At 47.4% G+C, this 21,378-nt stretch overlaps 1 protein-coding gene across 9 annotated transcripts in view; it reads left to right on the top strand.

Annotated features, from left to right (window-relative positions):
* The window catches only part of DMD (dystrophin), a 7,616,828-nt gene that overhangs the window by 5,276,772 nt on the left and 2,318,678 nt on the right, over window positions 1-21,378 (top strand). For all 9 annotated transcript variants that reach the window (XM_069639082.1, XM_069639084.1, XM_069639079.1 and 6 more), the window contains one exon: window positions 4,376-4,530. In XM_069639082.1, the coding sequence (XP_069495183.1) occupies window positions 4,376-4,530 (155 nt within the window). The remainder of the gene's footprint in view (window positions 1-4,375; window positions 4,531-21,378) is intronic.

Here is a 21,378-nt window from a genome sequence, read left to right on the forward strand (position 1 = left end):
TGATAACTCAAAAGTACAATGCAGTATAAAGTTTCACTGAGTGATGCAAACAAGAGGACATGCTCGCCTGTCAAACTAATTGCAAAGCACAATCATCTAAAAAGCAGTCATCTCTATTGGGGCGCATGCACTTATCAACACGACCAAAGCAAATCAAAGTGAACTGCGCTTGATACTGATTCTAATGCAATTTGCTCTCCAAGTGGTGGGTTCTCTAAAAGTGACGGGTTCGTAGCACATTGTACCCTTTCACTGTGGTGGGTGTCGCTATGCAAATATCCAATTGTATTAACAGCAGGGCATACGAATGCGGGCAACGCACAATTGACCCTCGTGCCCACTCTAAACAGTTGGTATCTGTTCATTAGGAGGACACTTTGCGCCATTACTCTTTCCATGAAATAGGCACTGTCATATACAGCGACCTCGTACACTTAGAATGGGAGCGTCATTGGAGCCCTCCATCAATTATTGCATAATGCCAGTCGGGCTATTTAAATCAGTGCAATATAAGCAGCAAAGCTATTCCTTGTCGTATGTCTTTACCTTTGAAACTCCTTTAATTGTCCGTCATATTTGCTCATTCACAACAGAGCCACCCAGGTGATGTATTAGCCCATATTCAGACTGAGGGTGTCTTGGTAACTGTGTGTACATTTTCTGATGTACTATATTCACCGAACTGCGGCGTTCTACATAGTACACATAATCGGCAGAAAAAAATCCCTTCAATTTCAATGTAATATTTATTACAGGGATCAGTTGCAGGACTTCTGTTGCATGCAGGTTTGGTGTTGTTCCAGCAGGTGGCACTAATTACATAAACAATCCAATAAGCTCAGGAGAGAAAATAATTAAAAACATCCGCGTTCTCAAGCCGAGCCAGCTGTTGTGTTCACCACGTTATAACATTAAATATGGCCTTTTTAATGTTCACTCGTTTCTAGTTTACTACCTGCCAAAGCATCTGTTCATTTGGGACTGAGTCGCACACATTAGCCTCCTCTCTGTCCCTGGTAACGGGAACAGCAGATCGGAACTTCGGCTCTCTACTTTGCCGGGAACGCCGGCACACATCTGGTGTTGCCCTGGCAGGCAGTAACATGTCGGAGACAAGTTGCTATTGCCACCCACACTTGGCTTAATGGCCCATACCAAAACGTAATTTTCCACAAAAGAATGCCGGGTCGTCACTGTTCTCGATTGTTCCATCCCAGTGCACTCGTGTAGGTCTTTTCTGTTTTCGCCTCTTCCCGCCCTTCCCCACACTCATTTCACTACCTCGTGTGGGCGGCCGAAAGTATTACCTGAGTGAGATCGATGCACGAATAACCACATATCGTTACGTTAAAAGACGTGGCTCGTGCGCTAGCTAAATAGTGCTGGAAGTATGCCATTTAGGGCCTGATTCATGGACGTGTTTTATAATGGCGCAATCCCATAGGAAAACGTTCCATGAATCAGGCCCTTAGTCTTTAGAGGGTGATCCAAAAAGGCCACCTGTTTTTTGACCGATAATCTATGGTAAATTGCCCAAAATGCTCAACATTGGAAATTTTATTTTTTTCGTAACTCTTTAGATGAGAATTGTAAACATTTCTCAATATTTCTCATTGCCAAAACATATCATCTTAACCTGCAGGTCGATCACTTCTCCTGCCAGGCACAAAACAATGAGTTGCTCTGCTTCCTTACCTCCCAACTAGAAAGTCACACTTTACCTAGGATGATCAGACATCCCGATTTTCCCGGGACAGTCCCGGGAAATTGCTCTCCATCCTGGGGTCCCAGGAGTTTTTTACATTTTATAAACCTCCTCCCGGGATTGGAAGGGTGGGTGGCAACGGTCCTGGTTTTTGCTGGGACCAGATTTCGAAATCCCAAAATCGGGCCCGGTTCGACTCTTCCTGCACGTGAATGGGGGCGTGAATGCTGTTAAAGGAAAGTAGAAGAGAAGAGCTGTTTCAGTGGAATGGGAAGGTCGAAAGCCAGATAGAAGGGGAGGCGTAGGGGGACTTAGAGTGAAGGTGAAAGTAAATGTAAAAACGAATCATGTGTTCTGGTAGTTTAGCTAAAGGAAAAGAAGAGAGCAAAGATGGCAGATAAGAATAAATAACACCATAAACAAATATTGTTAAAACAAATATATTTTAAGAATGCCATTGTTTTGTAATCATTGTATGCAGGAAGGCAACCCTCTGCAAAACTGAAGCGAATTTGTAAAGGTGGACATTTGTCAATTACCATCCCCGGTCCCTTCTTGGTTTTCTCTCCTAAGAGTGGTAGCGATCAGGACTTGTTTGCAATAGTCGTTCGAGGGCAAAAGACCTGACTTAGAGGATAAGTGGGATAATGTGTAACATTTTGTGCAAAGAAAGTTTCTGGTTATCATCCAACAGTACGTGCCACCAAGGGGGCAAGCAGCAATTTACTAACATTCTGCTACCACTTCACGTCTCCTCACTCTTGTGCGCCCCATCCTGAAAAAGACATCAGCAAACCCTCCCTTCCCTGCCAACTACCACCCTATTTCTATCACCACCTTCTTCAAGGAAATGCTGGAGAAGCTGGCCCTTCCCCAACTCACATCACACACTGAACTTGTCGGCAGTCTCTACGACCATCAATCTAGATACTGTGCATCCAGGGCACAGAAACTGTTCTAGATGCTAACACTTCAGCTGTCCTCATTCTACTTGATCTCTCCTCTGCTTTTGACACAGTCAACCACTCCATCCTCATAAAACGGCTCCATGATACCCTGGGGATCTCAGAGTGGGTACTGGACTGGCTGACCTTCCTAGCTAACAGTTCATCCGAGGTCATTCTGGGCATCTTCTCCTCATCTACCTCCTTCTCCACCTGTGGTGTCCCTCAGGGCAAAAACCTTTCCCCCTCACTCTTTAACACCTACCTTGCTCAGTTGGCACTCCTCATTTCCTCATTCTCCCCCAACCTCCAGTGCTGCGCAGATGACACTCAACTCTTTTTCAAACTTCCTGCTGACCCGCTTGCATCTTCCATCATCCCGGACTGTCTATCTGCCATCGAGTACTGGTGCACTTTCAATGCCTTTGCCACAATGCCAGCAAGACTGAGATTCATCCTATTGGGATCCCTGCTCCCTCTTTCTTCCCCTCTCACTGGCCATCCTCTATGCCCCCCCCCCTCTCCTTCATCTGAAGCCAGAAACCATGGAGTAATCTCCGACTCCTCTCTCTCCTTCATCCCTCACACTAAGGACTTTGCCAAGAAGTCACACTTTCAACTTTTCCTTTTCAAAGGAATTATTGCTTTTTTCACTTACCCCCAGAAGCTCAATATCACTCAAGCCCTGGTTCTCTCGAGGCTTGACTATTCCAATAGTCTCCTCCTGAATCTACACTGCTGCACTCAACGACCCCTGTAACTAATCCAAAATAGGGCATTGAGACTTATTCTTGGCCTCAAGCCCAGGGGCCACAGCTCTCCTGCCCTAAAAACTCTCCATTGGCTCCTGGTTGCTGCACAGATTACATTCAAATCCCTCTTCATCATCCACAAGGCTGCCTGGGGCCTGGGACCACGCTATCTGCAACTTTCTCTCACTAAATACTCCCCCTCTAGACTTCTGCATTCCTTTGGAACCAGCTCTCTGTGTGTAAAGCGTTTAGCTAAACAGTGGCCAGAGGCCAATCTCTTTCTTCAGCTGGCTCCCTCTTCTGGAACAGGCTCCCCCTTCCTCTTTGTTTTGAGCAGGACTTTGTCAAATTCTAGAAGCTCCTCAAGAATGTCCTATTCACCTCCTCGTTCCCTTCCTCCCTCCTCTGCTAATCTCACAATCACTGTGATTGTTGACCAGGGCCCTTAGGTGTCCTCAGGATCCTGGCCTTCCACACCCAATCGCCTCAGTGACTGCCACTCACAGCACTTGCCACAGCACCCTCATGCCTCATCCTATAGGCCCGTACTAACCACCTAATGCGGCTCCACGCCTCGTAGCAATTAGCACACTAGGCACTTACATCTGCAGCTCAGCCACGAGTGTATACACCCTAGCACCTACCCCCCAATCTCCTCTTCTCCCTGCACTTGCACGTACTGAACACTCAAAGGGCATAGTAGGGTTGTCTTTATCCTCCAATTTATTTATTGTTTCAATCCCACGTTCCCTCCCCTATTGCTTGAATCCCATGTTCCCTCCCTGTTGCCCTGTGAGCGCTTTGAAACATAATGGAGTTACTGCATAAGCACCTTACAAATGCACAGTAAATACATAAATAAAGGCCACAGAAGTCTCTGTTTTTATTCCCCATTTTCATTGAAGATTGTTGGAATGTTGTCTCATTTGTGATTACTCCATGAAATAAAAGGCAATTTTTCTTGAACTCCACAGCAATTTGCAAAGGAGCTCCGCCAGTGGCAAATTAATGTGGATGTGGCTAATGACTTGGCACGCAAGCTGCTGCGAGACTATTCAATGGATGACACCAGAAAAGTAGAGATGATTACTGATAACATGAACACCACATGGGCCAGGATTAATAAAAGGTACATTATACATTCGAGTATTCCCACTGCTGAAGCATATTGACATTTTGCATGCATTCTCTTTCTGTGAATCAATTTTGAAAATGTCCAAATAATTAGGTACCTTATTTTATTGACTTCATATTTGCAACTTAGGTTTCTTGCATTGCTCGATCAACATATATACAGTATATGAATGCACAATTGCTGTCCATACCACCACACCTATACAGCATGTTTTACTAATATACATATAGGAATTCCATTGTTTAAATCCTCCTGTGCATTAAAATGGCTGCCAATGTCATTGGTTTTTCATGTGTGATGGCACAAGTAAAGGCAACATTCAAAGTTATGATTGTGTTCAGTCTTCACACTTGAGTGTTGTGACTTTTTAAAGATAAGAACTACATATAGATTTGCTTCACACACTTCATTGAGCATGGACAGAGGCGCTGCTGGGGGTGGGGCGGAGGGCTGACGGAGCCATGGCCCTGGGTCTTTTGGTTGTAGCCCTGGATGGAAGCTCAGGGGCTACAACCAAAAGTCTAGCTAGTCCCCAGTCCTGACAGTCCCAACAGTAGCGTAGCCCCGGATCTTTTCCAGACCTTGCAACACCCTAAACATGGGTACTCACAGTTCCCTGCATCTGCATCCAGTCTGGATGGAACATAGACATCGAAATAAGAGTACACATTTATAAATTCAACTTCCTGTGAACAAATATACAGATATGGAGCAAAGGAGCAAGTATCAGGCTTGTCACATGCACATGTACATCACTATACTCATAACCAATGCTAATCTTCTTTGGAATGCATCCAACCCTTGTGCAACCATAGTCATAACCTACGTGTGTTTCAATATTGAGGAGGTGAACAAAAAACTGGGCACATGCACACACTAACGCCCAAACAATGTCCTATTAATTTAGCACTCTTCTTTCCAGCGTGCCCCTTCGTCGTCTCCTTCAGGGTTCTTATATGGTTACAAATGTCTCTATGTTTGTTTGTTTGTTTGTTTGTTTTATTATTTATAATGCGCAATTATACCCAAGGGTATCAGGGCGCAGCATTTACAAGAATATGCGAAGCTTGGTTACAAGTGTAGAATATACAAATTGCCATAGGGAGAATGTACAGAGCAGCAGAGGAAAGCAAACAATATATACAATATATACAAATTAAAAGTGGCACACAAGGTCACACAGTGTGCGGATCGCATGAAGGATGGGCTTGGCACTTACCTATCTTGGATGTCCTTCAGTTTCAGCCATGAGATTACCTTAGAGCGGAAATTCAGGTAGGGCATGTCTACTCTGAGGTTGGGAGGCATAGAGTTCCATAGTTTGGCTGTCTTTATCGGGAAACTGTTACCTCCTATGGTGGCAAGTTTGTAGTTAGTGAAAGCAAGCGTCCCCAAACAGCACGATCCTCCCCGCAATGAGAGACAATGAAGGACTCTCCCAAAATGGGAATAAGGCCAAGACAGAGTGCGGGTGAGCGTAAATGGGAGTTTATCAATCAAAATTGGGCATGCAAAGAACTCTGCAAACTCCGAGAGCGCTCTGTCTGACAATAGCAAAGACAGGCGTATATATTTACAAAAAACGTCATCAAAACCTACATACTATAGGGGGCACAAGTTCATTGGGCTTGGGTGGCGACGACTAACTATAGGTGCTGCTGCGGTGTGGTTGGTCTTGGCTGGAGGACGTCACTGGTCACCCTCGTGGGTTGGGCTGGGCCTGGCAGGTCGGCTTGAGTTCATCCGGGCGGTGTTGGTGTGCTGAGGCGGCCTGTGGCAGGGATGAATGCCTTTCCTGACTTGCTTGCCCTCTGCCATGCACCCCGCAGTCATTCAGTCATTTACAGTTCTATTCTCTTTAGTAAATCTTTCAATAGGTTAATGCAACACAGGAGGAATGCACCTTGTGAGGGGTCTGGAGATAATATATCGAGGCCTGGTTACTTGTGATCTGTTGACCGGGACCGTGGGTCGCGGGGCTAAGCTTCGGGGACTGGGGCGGGTGGTACAGGTCTTTCTGTCTTGTTAGAAGTGGTTATAGATGTTTCGCTGTGTGTCGTCAAAGTGTTGGATGTCCTGATCACACAGGGCCATAAGTCGGAGACAGTCCGGTGGGTTGTGGGGTTTACAAGGGGGCGCTTGAGTTTAAACTAAGGTTTACTGCTATGCTGTAAATAATGCAGGTGGCTGGCCGCGGCCTTGGGTGCTGCAGTGGGGTTACAAGTCTTTGAAGCAGCTCCAGTCAGGTCGGGGGAGGCGTGATGGCACAGAGCGGGGCTCTGTTCTCATGTCTTGGCAGTCTTCTGAGGGAGGGAGGGGGATACATCGAGACCTTGTACGCTTTCACAAAGGTATCTCCCTCGTGTGTTGCCAAATATAGGTAGAGACATCGCAAACATTTGAATACTTTCTATAATACTTATTTAAAATCACTTCAAAACATGCATTTAACCTTGGCTGGGTGTGTTTCCATTATACCCAGTCCGAGCACCATTTTTGTACATTATATTCTAGCAGCTACAGTGTTTTAGTTACATGCATATATATTTGCAGTAAATGAGGTAGTGGTTAGATCAGTGGAGTACATAGAAAACGATCCGCCCCTGTACGTGACGGTGGTAGCATATGAGGGGCTCAGACATTCACACATGATAAGTGCACTCTTGCGCATTCTTGACATGAGTTCATAGTATAGTTGCATCCGCTTTCTCGCGTACTCTAGCAGCGTTAGTTTTAGTTATGGCGCGAAACCATGTGAGGTAGGCTGCCCAGTGATACACGCAACGAACAGATCCCTGGAGCGTCCCTTTATCATTAGCATCCACCTGTAATGGTGCGGGCTCGCTATAGCTTATATCATGGGAGCATACTCTCTCATTTTAATACATTCTACAGGCGTGTATATTTTGTGGAAGAAAGAAATAATGCAAGAGGACTTGACATTCGTGTATACATATATATGAAAAGACTGTCTGCCATCAGAGGACCATTTTGCTGTTCATTTCACTGTTCATTTCTGCTGGCTGGGTCATGCTGATAGTGATGGTACACTGCGGGAGGTGAACTGTTACAATGTTAGCGTATTGCGCTAGCTCATGTCCGTCTTGTTCGTGGGAACGTGCTCGCAGCGGATCTGCCAGGGTGGTGCGGCAACAGGGATGTTCTCCAAGGGTGGGGGCCGCGCTACAGTGCGCTGAGCTCACACCATCTTTACCAGGCAGAGAATGGTTTTTGGGCCTAACTAAATTTGTGTTGTGATCAATACATGTGGGCATTCGATACATGTGGGCAATGTCTCCAGTGGGTGAGCCCTCCACCACCTGGGCCCGGGTGGCATGAGGGAACGCCCAATGGGCCATAGCCCTCACCTGGGGAAGAAACGCAGGCGAGAAGGGTCTCCTGGACCAGTCCTCCCCTACATTTCCCCCCTTTTGTTACTAAAGTAACGAATTCTTTAACTCCTCTATCCTCCTACACTCTGCTTCGTCCATCACCGCCTCATCCCATGCAGGAGTTCCTTTGATAGGCATCCATGCTCTGCACACCCCCCTTAAACTCTCACCCCTCCTGGCGTATTCATCTGGAGTACATGTAAGATATATGCACCCACCATCTCCTTCCAAATCTACCCACACTTCCTCGTACCATTCTAGTATGCGGGGCTCTTTGATGGTGGTGTGCCAAAGCTTGTCTACAATATCCTTGTCATGGTAAATGGGCACCAGTTGGTACCTTGGTGTGTTGTCTACCCCTGTTTGTACTTGTGCTTCTTGCACCGTTTTTATTGTACCGTGTGAGTTGCCCATTGTCACCATCATCATTGCACCATTTGGTACTGCGTTAGCACAGACTCGAAGACCCACCTGGCACAGGCAGAAAATCAATAGGAGGAACACCACAGCTGGCATCAAAAATTTCATCGTTGTTCCAAGCCATGAGGGGACCCAGGAGAAGAGGTTATCGAACCATGTACTATCTTCTGCTCCGCCTTCCATCTTCATTTTTTCTCCTAGGTTGTGGACTGCTTCGATCACATGGGACAGGGAGCCGTTTTCTGCGTCTTCAGAAGGTACGAAAGTGCAGCAGGCACTTCCTATTTTTCGGCAAACACCGCCGTCCATCGCCGTCAACAGGTCCAGGACATACCTGTTTTGCATGGTCATCAGTCGCAAGGCTCTTAGTTCGACCTTTATTATGTTAAAACCTTCTTCGGTGTCGTTCGCCAGCTGAATTAATTCCCAGCGTGTTATCTGGAGCCATTTTGCGTTAGCCCTTGCTTGGACACTTGATACGAGCGAGGCAAAGAATGTTTCTGCTGAGCTGAATAATCGATATTTGTCTGGGATCTGGGCCAATAGTTCTGATGATGCCTTCGATATATAGTTTGATGCTCGTCTGTTGCGGGTCAGCACCTCTTCCTTGCTTCCAGAAGACAGGACATACATTCGTGGTTCTGCAGTTGGTTGGCCCACACTCTGTTGTGTGCGTTCCTGTGCCCTTTTGCTTCCATCGATGTGGCTTTCTGGTATCACCATTAGAGCTGAGTGCAGAGTGGCCATTGAGCAGCTGCCACTCCACGACGGGGGGAGGTGTAGGTATGCCTGGTTTCCACATACCCAATACGTGTCCATAAGGGCCGCAGTCCCTTTCCTTAGGTCTGGGATAGTGAGGGTTTTGTTGCACTTCTTGTTCGTCCCCATGGACGTTCTCCCCTCTCCTTTGAAACATAGTTCATAGTCTATTTCATTCTGCAACTTGAAAGGCTTTTCGATGGGCGTGACCCAGGTTAGTTTTGAAATGTGTTCTCTCCATACGGGTGTGCATGTTTCTTCTATCCATTGCAATTTCTCCGGTGCCACACCCCTCAGTGCTTCAGCTTTACACGTGACTTCTTCATTCTTCCACTTGTTATCAGAAAAAACTGTTCCTTCGATTGCAAAAAATGGTTCTTTCAGACATACAACCCCTGACGGTTTTGGGTAGCACGTCTTCTCGTTCTGCAGCATTTGAAAAGTCACTTCATGTGCCTGGAAGGTGTTCTTAATTCTGCACAACGTGAGATGAAGGAGACATTGGGCATCTATAATCGGCAACTCTTTGGGTAACAGTACTTTGGGTGTACCTGATGCGTGAGGGATGAGGGAGCAAACATAACAGCTCTCGTTTGTTGTTTGTTTAGCTGTGGCACTCATATCTGCGTACCACTTATTTGTTTGGTGGGGGTGTCGTGGGTCTTCCATTTTATCTAAGCCTAGCCCATAGTACTCATCATACTTCCTCCTTCCTGCTTCCCTCTTCCGTCTATTGTTCTTATTCCTCATATTCTTCCTGATTCCCTGGGCAAGAGACAAAATAGACCCCCCTTTCTCATTCCCGCCCCCCTTCACCCAGTCATCATATAATATTTCATGTGTTTCTCTCATTCTTTGATTCTCTATGGCCGTGGGGGCAGGTTGGCTGGTGGGGGTATTATACAACCAGGATATGGCAGAGGGGTTTCGGTCGTTTAAACTGTGAGCATTGTAATTAGGCATCTCAGGTGGGGACAGTGTGTTGTTTTGTCTTTCACTTTTTGGCTTTCCATCGTGTGAGATGAAACATTGGGTGACGTAGTATAGTAGCCCCACACAAGTTTAGTTCCATCCCATATCAAAAAATCACCTTCCCTTGTAGTTGCGTTGACACTTGCAGTTGTATTGGTTCCAATAGTTGCGTTGCTCCCTCCCCCCTCGTTCATCTCGATAGAGATGAACGCTATGAACCAGTATGTAACCAGACCAAATAATAATGTAAAAAACAATATAATGCACGCAGATAGTCCACATTCATACGAATATATACATTTCACAGTTAACCATTCTCTAATTCTAGTACATTTATCCGTTGCAGGCCGCCCGTTAGATGCCATGGAAGCTCCTGTTTTAAGATATAAAAGTGCATTGAGTGCATACATGTAAACATTTTTGTTGGCACCATCAGTGCCAATATACATGTGACGGGGAATGGAAGCGGGTGGGGATACGGGGAGGGGTATTCACAGACAAGGGTGTATACACGCTCATAGTTTGGCATTTCATTTAATATATGTTTATGATATATTCATATTCAACAAGATCAAAGTTAAAACAAAATTTTCCCTTCTTTTTTTTTTTTTTATCAGTTGTGCATTTCTTCAAATTCAGTATCAGCACATACATGCAAGTTCATATTCAGTCATTCTGCTCGGTTGCAGCGTTTGCTGTTGTCTGTGCCTCCCCATCCACCTCCTCTTGTACGTTGCTATATGCCTTCCGTACATCGGTCAAGTGCACCCAGTACCTCAACCCTTTGACCTTTACCGCCGTAGGCGTGCAAAATATTACTTCATATGGGCCATGGAATCGTGGTGCATTCCACCGACGCACAAAACTTCTGACATATATCCAGTCGCCTGGCATTAGCTGTAGTTGTTGCTCTGGCTCCGTGACAGCGCCTGTTACATTTCCCTCTTCTCTAGTGAAGGGTGGCGACAATTGCTTTGCTATCACGCGCGCTGCCCTTGTCAGTTTCTTTAAATAGTCTGTGAACTCATCTCCCAATATCGCGGCGCTTCTGTGAGCGTCTGAGTGTTCGCGCAGTGGTGAGTGTGCTGTGTTCATCCGTCTCCCAGTCACGATCTCGTGCGGGGACAAATGGTGGTCTTTGTTCGGCTGGTTTCGCAACTCAAATAGCGCAAGCGGTAGGCAGTAAATCCAATTCTTTTTTAATGAGAAGCATAGTTTTGATAACCTGCCCTTCAACAGTCCGTTCATCTTTTTCACTACGCCATTACTTTGAGGATGATAAATTGAGCATAATTTATGTTTTATTCCCAGCAATGTAGTCACTTCCTTAAACAGCTCATTCACAAAATGAGTGCCATTGTCTGAGCGGATCACTTCACAAATTCCCCAGCGTGGGAATACTTCCCTTACTAGGAACTTGGCGGCGCTCTTGGCATCGGGTCGCGCGCAGGATCCTGCTTCCACCCACCTTGAAAATGGGCACACGACCACAATCATGTACCGTGCACCATTACACCTTTCCCCCATGTCTGCGTAATCTATGTGTAGTTCCTTGAATCGGCCAATGGGTTTAGGGATTGTTCCCCGGAGAGTGCGTAATGTCATCCCTGAATTGTATATTTGGCATGTTGTACATTCCATTGCCAATCGAGACACATGCTCCTGAAGACAGGGCACGAACCATTCTTCCTGTATTTCTGCTGCGATGTGTTGTTTGGTGTTATGTGCAGGGAAGTGTAGCTGTTGAAATGCAATCTCTAGTAGCTGAATTGGCATTACCACCTTCCCCGAGTTATTTTGCCTCCACAGTAGGTCTGTTCCTGACTTGCTGCACCCTCGCTTTGTCCACAAGAGTTTTTCCTCTGCACTGGCTCCTTCCTGTAATTCTATTATTTGTGGTATGGGCATGATATTGTATCCCTCTGGGGGCTCTTCGTTTGTTTTGTCCCTAAGCATGTACTCACCTGTGTCATTTTTCTGAAAATAGGAAGCCTCCTTGGCGGCCGCGTCCGCTGCCGCGTTCCCTAAAGACACAACATCTGTGTTGGACGTATGTGCTTGGCACTTTACTATTGCTACTGCAGTGGGGTTTTGCAGGGCCTCAATTAACTCTTTTAACAATTCTGCATGCTGTACAGGTGTTCCATCTGCCCTCCTAAAGCCCCTCCGCCCCCATCTTGCTAGTCCTCCATGTACCGTTGTTGTCATGTAAGCTGAGTCTGTGTATATCGTCACTGCACAACCCTTTGCTGCATGTAGTGCTTCTATGAGTGCAATCAGTTCTGCTGCCTGCGCGGAGTAATGTGATGGGAGACGATATTGTACCAGTGTTTCATACTCACCGTCTTCTAACCTCACCACTGCCATGCCAACGTGTTTTTCTCGCGTGTCCGCGTCAATTGATGCGGACCCATCCACAAAGTACACTTCCCCTTCGCTTAGAGCGTTCTCACACACCACTGTCTCCTCCCCGCTTCCTCCTGTGTAGGTTGCGCAATCGTGGTTCTGCATGTCTTCGAGCGTGCACGCTTCTGTAATGAATGTGGCGGGGTTCACTGTCTTGCATCTCACTATATGGATGTTGGCACTGGACAGTATAACCTCGTAGGCGGTCGCCCGCTGTGTGGTCAGTGTGCTTTTTGATCTCTCAAGTATTGCAAATAGTGAATGTTCCACAAACAATGTCACAGGGCAACCCATTACTATTGTGGCACTTTTCTCAATCGCGAACGCGGCTGCAGCGAGTGATTGCTCGCACGCGAAATGGCCCTGCATCACGGCATCTAAAGTGCCACTATAGTAAGCCAATGGCTTGTGTCCTAAAGATGTTTTTTGTGTCAGGACTGCTGTCATCAGTGTTTCCTTGCAGTGTGAAAATAGGTAAAACTCGCGTCCATAATCAGGGTTTGCGAGTACTGGGGCGCTTGAAATCAACTCTTTTAGTGTTTGGAAGGAGGAACTCATCTCTTCTGTCCATTCCATCTTGCTGTTCTCCTGTTGGGCCACCTTTAATGCTTGTAATAAGGGCCTGGTGTATGCCGCATAATCTAATATCCATGCTCGGCAATAATTGCACATTCCCAAAAATGTCTGCATGTCTTTTACTGTTGTGGGTTCTTGTACTGATCTTATGGCTTCTACCCTGTCTGGTATTATTCTTTTCCCATCTCTTGAAATCAGCTGCCCTAGGTACAGGACCTCTGTCAGACAGTACTGTAGCTTTCCCTTGTCCACTTTGTACCCCTTGTTGGACAGCAAGGTCAACAATGTTACGGAATCTGCTCTGCATGTCTCCTCGTTTCGTGCGCAAACTAGTAAATCGTCTACGTACTGAATAATGGTGCTCTCAACTGATAGGTTTCCTAGGTCTTCATGTAATACACGATTGAAGATGCTCGGGCTCTCGCAGTAACCCTGTGGTAATCTGCAATGCTCATACCTTTTACCCCCCAGTGTGAAGGCGGTAAGGTATCTACTCTCTTCAGCCAGGGGCATAGAGAAAAATGCGTTTTTTAAATCCACTACTGTGAAATGTGATGCCTCTTTCGGGATGCTGCATAGTATTGATGCGGGGTTCGGGACTAGAGGGAACTCTTTCTGAATTACATCATTGAGGGGGCGTAGGTCTTGTATCATCCTCCACGACCCCCCTTTTGCTTTTTTGATCGGATAAATGCAAGTGTTACATGGGGAGTTTGAAGGCACTATTATCCCTTGTGCTAGTAGGGCATTTACTGTCTCTTTTATCCCTTCTTCAGCTTCACGAGACAGAGGATACTGTTTAACTCGTGGCAAAATTGCTCCTTGCTTTAGCTTTATTACCACAGGCTGTACCCCATGTAACAGTCCCACATCATGGGGGCCTGTCGTCCATAAGTTGTTTGGTACGAGCCTCATGTCGTCATCAAAAAACGACGGTGGTGCTCCTACCACTGTCATCAATTGGGCGGGAGTCTCCCTGGCTTGTATTAAAATATCACAGGGCATCGCTATTTCCATCACTATTTCGCCATCCCCTTCTGAGTCTGAGAAGAGATCCTCATCTGTTACCTCTCGCAGGGCGATGTTGGCGTTTGTGCATAGCACTGTGCGCCACTCACACCCTTCCTCATCCACTCCGATCACAGCTATTCTTTTTGCTGACACTTGCACAGCGTGCAAGTCTAACGATACCACTGATCCTGGTGCTACGTTGGGGCATACTATGGGGCGGAAGAGGAACTCCGCCGGGATCCTCCAGTCCATGCTTCTCAGCTCGGGAATTATGAGGGCCAGAGTCTTCAGCCCTTTGATAAACATTTCCTCATTTTGTGGCAGTCCTCGTATTTCCTGCGTGGTTGTGTGGGCTTGCACTACCAACATTGCACGCAAGGGGCATATCCCGGGTGTGGAACACACTATCCCTCTCTCGGTAAATGATATGGTCATGTTGAGTTTACTCAGGAGATCCCTCCCTAGCAAGTTAATTGGGGAATGTTCGTAATACAATAAGGGTGCCTTCACAGTCTTACCTCCCACTGTTACATCCAAAGCTTCTGTATAAGGAACTTCAACTACAGCCCCAGAGAACCCCTGCGTCTCTAACGTCCTGTTAGATAACGGGAATCGGCCCTCTCTAATACATGATTTCTCCGCTCCCGAATCAACCATGAATATAAATTGCTTGTCTCCTATCTGCGTCCCTACCAATGGTTCCTCTGCTGCATTGTAGGTGGTGGATAGAACTGGACACGCAAGTGTTCTCTGTGGGCTGTCCTATGCGGGGTATCTCGACGCCCCTCCCTCAGTAAAGACATTTCCGGAAACTATCGACATGCCGCTGTAAGGTGCTGGCGCGGGGGCCCCGTTTGCTGTTGTCGCGAAAGGGTTACCTGGCGTGTATTGCATACTGTCATTGTTTTGGGGGTGGTTCTGTGTCCTATACTGGTGTCCTTGTTGCTGGCCCGTGGTACCCTGGCCAGGGTTCCTTAGCTGCTGTTGTCCCATTGGGAGACCGTATGGGCTTCCCGGGTGTAGATGACCATAAGCCTCCCCCTCCTGGAACCCATTGTTTTGTCTACTTCTGCACTGCCTGGAGTAATGTCCCCATCTTCCACAGTTCCAGCAACTCCCTTGGGGGCCCCTGGGACCCTGCCATCCATTTCCTCCCATTCCTCCATACCCCTGTCCGCCTCCTCTCCGGCCCCTGTACCCACCTCGTCCCCCTCGAGGGGTCCACTCTTGCCACTGCGGGCTTCCACCTTGCTCTTGCTCAGTCCACTGCCGCTGCGCTGGTCCTGCCCAATTAGTTGCCACCCTTCCTTGGAGTGCTATCAGCCCCTCCTCCTCTTCATCTCCCTCCCTACTGTGTGGGAGCGCGGCTACTGCTGCTGCAACCTTCACTAACTTTGACTGTACTAACTTCGCCTCGTCTGCCAATCTTTTCTGCGCCACCTCCTTCTCCCTCTCCTTTATTCGTTTACAATGGTGTACTATTATGCTTTGAATTTCTGGCCATCCTTTTGCTTCAATACCTGCTATCTTGTCAAGCGCCTTCTGCACTTCCTTTGGGAGTCCTCTCTTTATAATAAAATAAAATAAAGATGTCGATTGATACCAGGGCGTGCCCATTTCTGCTCTCCACATCTCTTGGACCCGGAAAATATAATCCATAGCCTCTTCCCCGTCATTCATTGTACACTGCATCACTGACTGCAAGTCCGGTGTGTCTGGGAATGTTTCGCGTAAGGCATCCCACACCCTGGCACGCACCGTGTTAAATGATGCCCCATCATGGCGGTCACAGTCTAGCGTTACTCCCGGGAAACCGGCCTTAACCCATACCCTTTCAGCCTGGTCACCTACCGCTGATACGAGTAGACTTTTCACATCTCCTATGGCTAGGGGTACCCCGGCAGTATGTTTCTCAAAGGCATATATCCACTTACTTGCCCCTCCTGACAACGGGGGCAATAGCTTTAATAAATTGGCTTTATCCATCTGTGCCCATGGGATATAGTTAGGCCTCCCTCCTCCCCTGTGTATCAACGGGAGCTGTAGCCTTCCTTTTGTCGTTCCGTCCGGACTCGTTTGAGCTGTTGATGTCCCCAGTGATGCCATTTTTCCCACTCTGTTCCTTAGTCGGCCCGTCCACTCATCATCCAGGGTTCTCAGCGAACACGTACCTTCCTCCCCCTCGCTTCCCCCTCCTATTGCCATACTCAACCTGTCACTTTCTTCTACCTCGTCCCTTATATCACACAGCAACTCCTCTCTAATTCCCCCCCGCCTTTCTTCACTTGCACCATCTCCCTCTCCGGGCCCTACTTCTATTATTCGCGTTGGTTCTTCCTCAATTCTGAACAAAATCTCGCCCTTTTTCCACCCCTCTTCAGGCTTTCTATTTTCACCTAGCGCTCTGGACGTACGCCCTGATCTAGTTGCATCTAGTGCTGTCCGTTCACATATGTCTTTTATCCTCGAGAGCTCATCCTTTGCTATTGTCAGTCTTGATTCTAAATCATCTGTGAGCTTCTCTATATCTACCCTTTGTGCGCCTGCCTGGGCTCGCTCCCTCGTGCTCTCGTATGGCGGAGGTGCCGTGGGCCGGAGGGGTGTGGTATCTCTCGGGGGAGGTATGTAAGTGGGATCACTGTACCCCTCTGCGGGCACAGGCTTCTTTATTATCGGGTACAAACTTATTACCTCTACTGGTGGCGCTACACTTGAGCTTTCTTTGACATCTCTTTGTATTAGCAGTGGATTGTCTGTGGTGGACGGGAGATCAGTATTTAGTACTGGTGTCTTAGGCGGTGGTATCTCTTCAAATAACCTCCAAAGATCTAATATTTCCCTCCTATTTTGCAGCTGCTTTCCTTTGTATTTTAGATAAATGCATGTGGCCACTGTATCCAGGACACTTTTATCAAACGACCCTCCCTCGGGCCAAATCTGAGGTAACCCCCCCCCCTTTAGCTCGGTCACCCATTGTTCATGATATTTTTTAATCCGCTCCACGTATCCCGGGAGATTCTTACAAATGTGTGATAAGGGTGTTTCAGCCCCCATCTCTGTGCCCTCCTAGTGCTGATGTGCCTCGTGTGTTTGCAACTACAATGTAAATGTCGTATCAATATGATTCTTTATATTTTACTTCACATTCAACGTTGGGTCCCTTTGGGCTCTCCCCCTCCCTGTCTGCACAATACAAAAATGGCCGTACACAACATCTATTATGTTCTTTTTGAGGGGCACATACAAGAGCAACCCATCCTTTGGTTTGACAATGTCAGACTGGAAATCAAAAAAGGTACTCACTCACTCCGCTATATTGGCGTTTCCTGAAGAGAGAAAAAACTTTTATCCGACCACACTTATTATGACCATCTAACTATTATGTACTTCTAATCGTTCACACATTCACAACGTCAAAATCTCTTCTAGCACATACGAGGTGCACACACCTCTTGGCACCATTCACCATTCAAGCTGCCCTCCCTTTCCTTCCTAGCCGGCTGTCCCTAATCGCCTTATTTGAGTATCTAGATGCGCATATATATATATATATATAGATATTAACCTGTTTTCCCCTCCTTCTAGTAGGACTTTGTTTCTCTTACTGTCTCCCCAAGTCTGTGCTAATCACAGTTCTTTATTCTCCCCCCTACCCTTAAGAAAAGGAAAAAAGTAATAGCGGTCACTAATGTACTCTCAGTGTCCCCTTTTGCTGAACACTTTTATTTTATACTCCACTTCTTCATATATTCCCAGTACTAGTTAAGATAGCACTATGCGGCGCCGCCTTCCACCCCCTTTCGGAGCTAGGTTCCCGTCACTTTTATCTCTTATTCACCTTTTGATCCTAATGGCCATATGCAAAGAAAAAGCAAGGAAAATTTAAGATGATCTTTAGTAGATCTGCGTACCCCCTCTTCGTTTCCTGTCCTACACTTCACTCCCCGCTCCCCTTAAGATCGCTCGCACTCAGTACTCACGTGCCCGTCTTGAACCGATACTCTCCGAAACTGGGTCCGTCCAGGCAGTGTCGCCGTCAGCTCTACAGTCAGCCCCGGCTCCGGCGAGCGGTACTCAAAGGGGATTTTTCAACCGGGATCCCGTACCCCCTCTCTATTGAGTGCGCACTTCTTAGTGTACCGGTCGCCGTTGGCGGGCAGCCTCCTGGAGCCGGCTCACCGTGCGTATCCCTTTTCGACCGGAGATTCTCGTGCCAAACGGGGACGGTTAGAAGGAGTTTAGGAAGAAATAAAAATCACGCTATCGGGGTCACCACTGAAAGCAAGCGTCCCCAAACAGCACGATCCTCCCCGCAATGAGAGACAATGAAGGACTCTCCCAAAATGGGAATAAGGCCAAGACAGAGTGCGGGTGAGCGTAAATGGGAGTTTATCAATCAGAATTGGGCATGCAAAGAACTCTGCAAACTCTGAGAGCGCTCTGTCTGACAATAGCAAAGACAGGCGTATATATTTACAAAAAACGTCATCAAAACCTACATACTATAGGGGGCACAAGTCCATTGGGATTGGGTGGCGACGACTAACTATAGGTGCTGCTGCGGTGTGGTTGGTCTTGGCTGGAGGACGTCACTGGTCACCCTCGTGGGTTGGGCTGGGCCTGGCAGGTCGGCTTGAGTTCATCCGGGCGGTGTTGGTGTGCTGAGGCGGCCTGTGGCAGGGATGAATGCCTTTCCTGACTTGCTTGCCCTCTGCCATGCACCCCGCAGTCATTCAGTCATTTACAGTTCTATTCTCTTTAGTAAATCTTTCAATAGGTTAATGCAACACAGGAGGAATGCACCTTGTGAGGGGTCTGGAGATAATATATCGAGGCCTGGTTACTTGTGATCTGTTGACCGGGACCGTGGGTCGTGGGGCTAAGCTTCGGGGACTGGGGCGGGTGGTACAGGTCTTTCTGTCTTGTTAGAAGTGGTTATAGATGTTTCGCTGTGTGTCGTCAAAGTGTTGGATGTCCTGATCACACAGGGCCATAAGTCGGAGACAGTCCGGTGGGTTGTGGGGTTTACAAGGGGGCGCTTGAGTTTAAACTAAGGTTTACTGCTATGCTGTAAATAATGCAGGTGGCTGGCTGCGGCCTTGGGTGCTGCAGTGGGGTTACAAGTCTTTGAAGCAGCTCCAGTCAGGTCGGGGGAGGCGTGATGGCACAGAGCGGGGCTCTGTTCTCATGTCTTGGCAGTCTTCTGAGGGAGGGAGGGGGATACATCGAGACCTTGTACGCTTTCACAAAGGTATCTCCCTCGTGTGTTGCCAAATATAGGTAGAGACATCGCAAACATTTGAATACTTTCTATAATACATATTTAAAATCACTTCAAAACATGCATTTAACCTTGGCTGGGTGTGTTTCCATTATACCCAGTCCGAGCACCATTTTTGTACATTATATTCTAGCAGCTACAGTGTTTTAGTTACATGCATATATATTTGCAGTAAATGAGGTAGTGGTTAGATCAGTGGAGTACATAGAAAACGATCCGCCCCTGTACGTGACGGTGGTAGCATATGAGGGGCTCAGACATTCACACATGATAAGTGCACTCTTGCGCATTCTTGACATGAGTTCATAGTATAGTTGCATCCGCTTTCTCGCGTACTCTAGCAGCGTTAGTTTTAGTTATGGCGCGAAACTATGTGAGGTAGGCTGCCCAGTGATACACGCAACGAACAGATCCCTGGAGCGTCCCTTTATCATTAGCATCCACCTGTAATGGTGCGGGCTCGCTATAGCTTATATCATGGGAGCATACTCTCTCATTTTAATACATTCTACAGGCGTGTATATTTTGTGGAAGAAAGAAATAATGCAAGAGGACTTGACATTCGTGTATACATATATATGAAAAGACTGTCTGCCATCAGAGGACCATTTTGCTGTTCATTTCACTGTTCATTTCTGCTGGCTGGGTCATGCTGATAGTGATGGTACACTGCGGGAGGTGAACTGTTACAATGTTAGCGTATTGCGCTAGCTCATGTCCGTCTTGTTCGTGGGAACGTGCTCGCAGCGGATCTGCCAGGGTGCTGCGGCAACAGGGATGTTCTCCAAGGGTGGGGGCCGCGCTACAGTGCGCTGAGCTCACACCATCTTTACCAGGCAGAGAATGGTTTTTGGGCCTAACTAAATTTGTGTTGTGATCAATACATGTGGGCATTCGATACATGTGGGCAATGTCTCCAGTGGGTGAGCCCTCCACCACCTGGGCCCGGGTGGCATGAGGGAACGCCCAATGGGCCATAGCCCTCACCTGGGGAAGAAACGCAGGCGAGAAGGGTCTCCTGGACCAGTCCTCCCCTACATTAGGGACAGAGAGGCAATCTTTGTAAGCAGTTCTAAGGGGTCTCGCGGAGGCTTGTCTATGGAATCTATTAGTCAAGTAGATCGGGGCAGCATTGTTAAGGGATTTGTAGATAAGTGAAGCCGTTTTTAGAAGAATTGTATCTCTAGTGGAGAGCCAGTTGTTCTGTTGGCTAAGTCCTGAGATGTTCTCTCTTCTGGGGATGCCTAGGGTTGCTCTCAGGGCGTTGTTCTGGAGAGTTTGTAGCTTGCTAGTGGTGGCCTTGGAGGTTCCCAGGTAGAGGGCGTTACAGTAGTCGAGGCGGGATAGTATAAGGGCTCTAGCGAGTGTAAGGCAGCTAGTGTCTGACAGAAATGGTTTAGCTGAGCGGATTACTTTGCACGTGTAAGCAGATGAGGATGCCAGTGAACTCAGTTGTCTTTTGAAGGAGAGTTTAGAATCCAAGTAAAAGCCCAATGTTTTGACCTCCTGTCCAACTTTGATGTTGTTCCCATCTATCATGAAAGAGTTGTAGGCCGGGCTGAGTTTCCTTAAACTATGCGTCGTTCCCAAGATGAGGAGCTCCGTTTTCTCATCATTCAGGCATAGTCCATGAGTGGCCATCCATGCCTGGATGATGATGTACACCCTATTCAGCAAGGCCAAATCCTTTCCATAATCTCCAGAAAGCAGAAGGAGGATCTGAGTATCATCTGCATAATTAGTGTAGGTGATACCGAGATGATCCAAATCATCGAAAAGGGGCTTGGTGAATATGTTGTACAGTGTGGGGGAGACGCAGGAACCCTGTGGTACACCACAGGTGATAGGTATAGGGTCTGCTGCAGCTGTGGGAGAAAAGACCCTCATAGTTCTTCCGTTAAGGAATGAGGTGATCCATGAGATGGCCTCAGGAGAGAAGTGTGCTGCTGTGTGGAGGTGTGAGCATAGGACAGAGTGGTCGACCAAATCGAAAGCTGCAGAAAGGTCAAGGAGGAGGAGCAAGGC

The sequence above is a fragment of the Ambystoma mexicanum genome, chromosome 7q, assembly GCF_040938575.1.
Source record: "Ambystoma mexicanum isolate Mex_15411 chromosome 7q, UKY_AmexF1_1, whole genome shotgun sequence".
NCBI lineage: Eukaryota > Metazoa > Chordata > Amphibia > Caudata > Ambystomatidae > Ambystoma > Ambystoma mexicanum.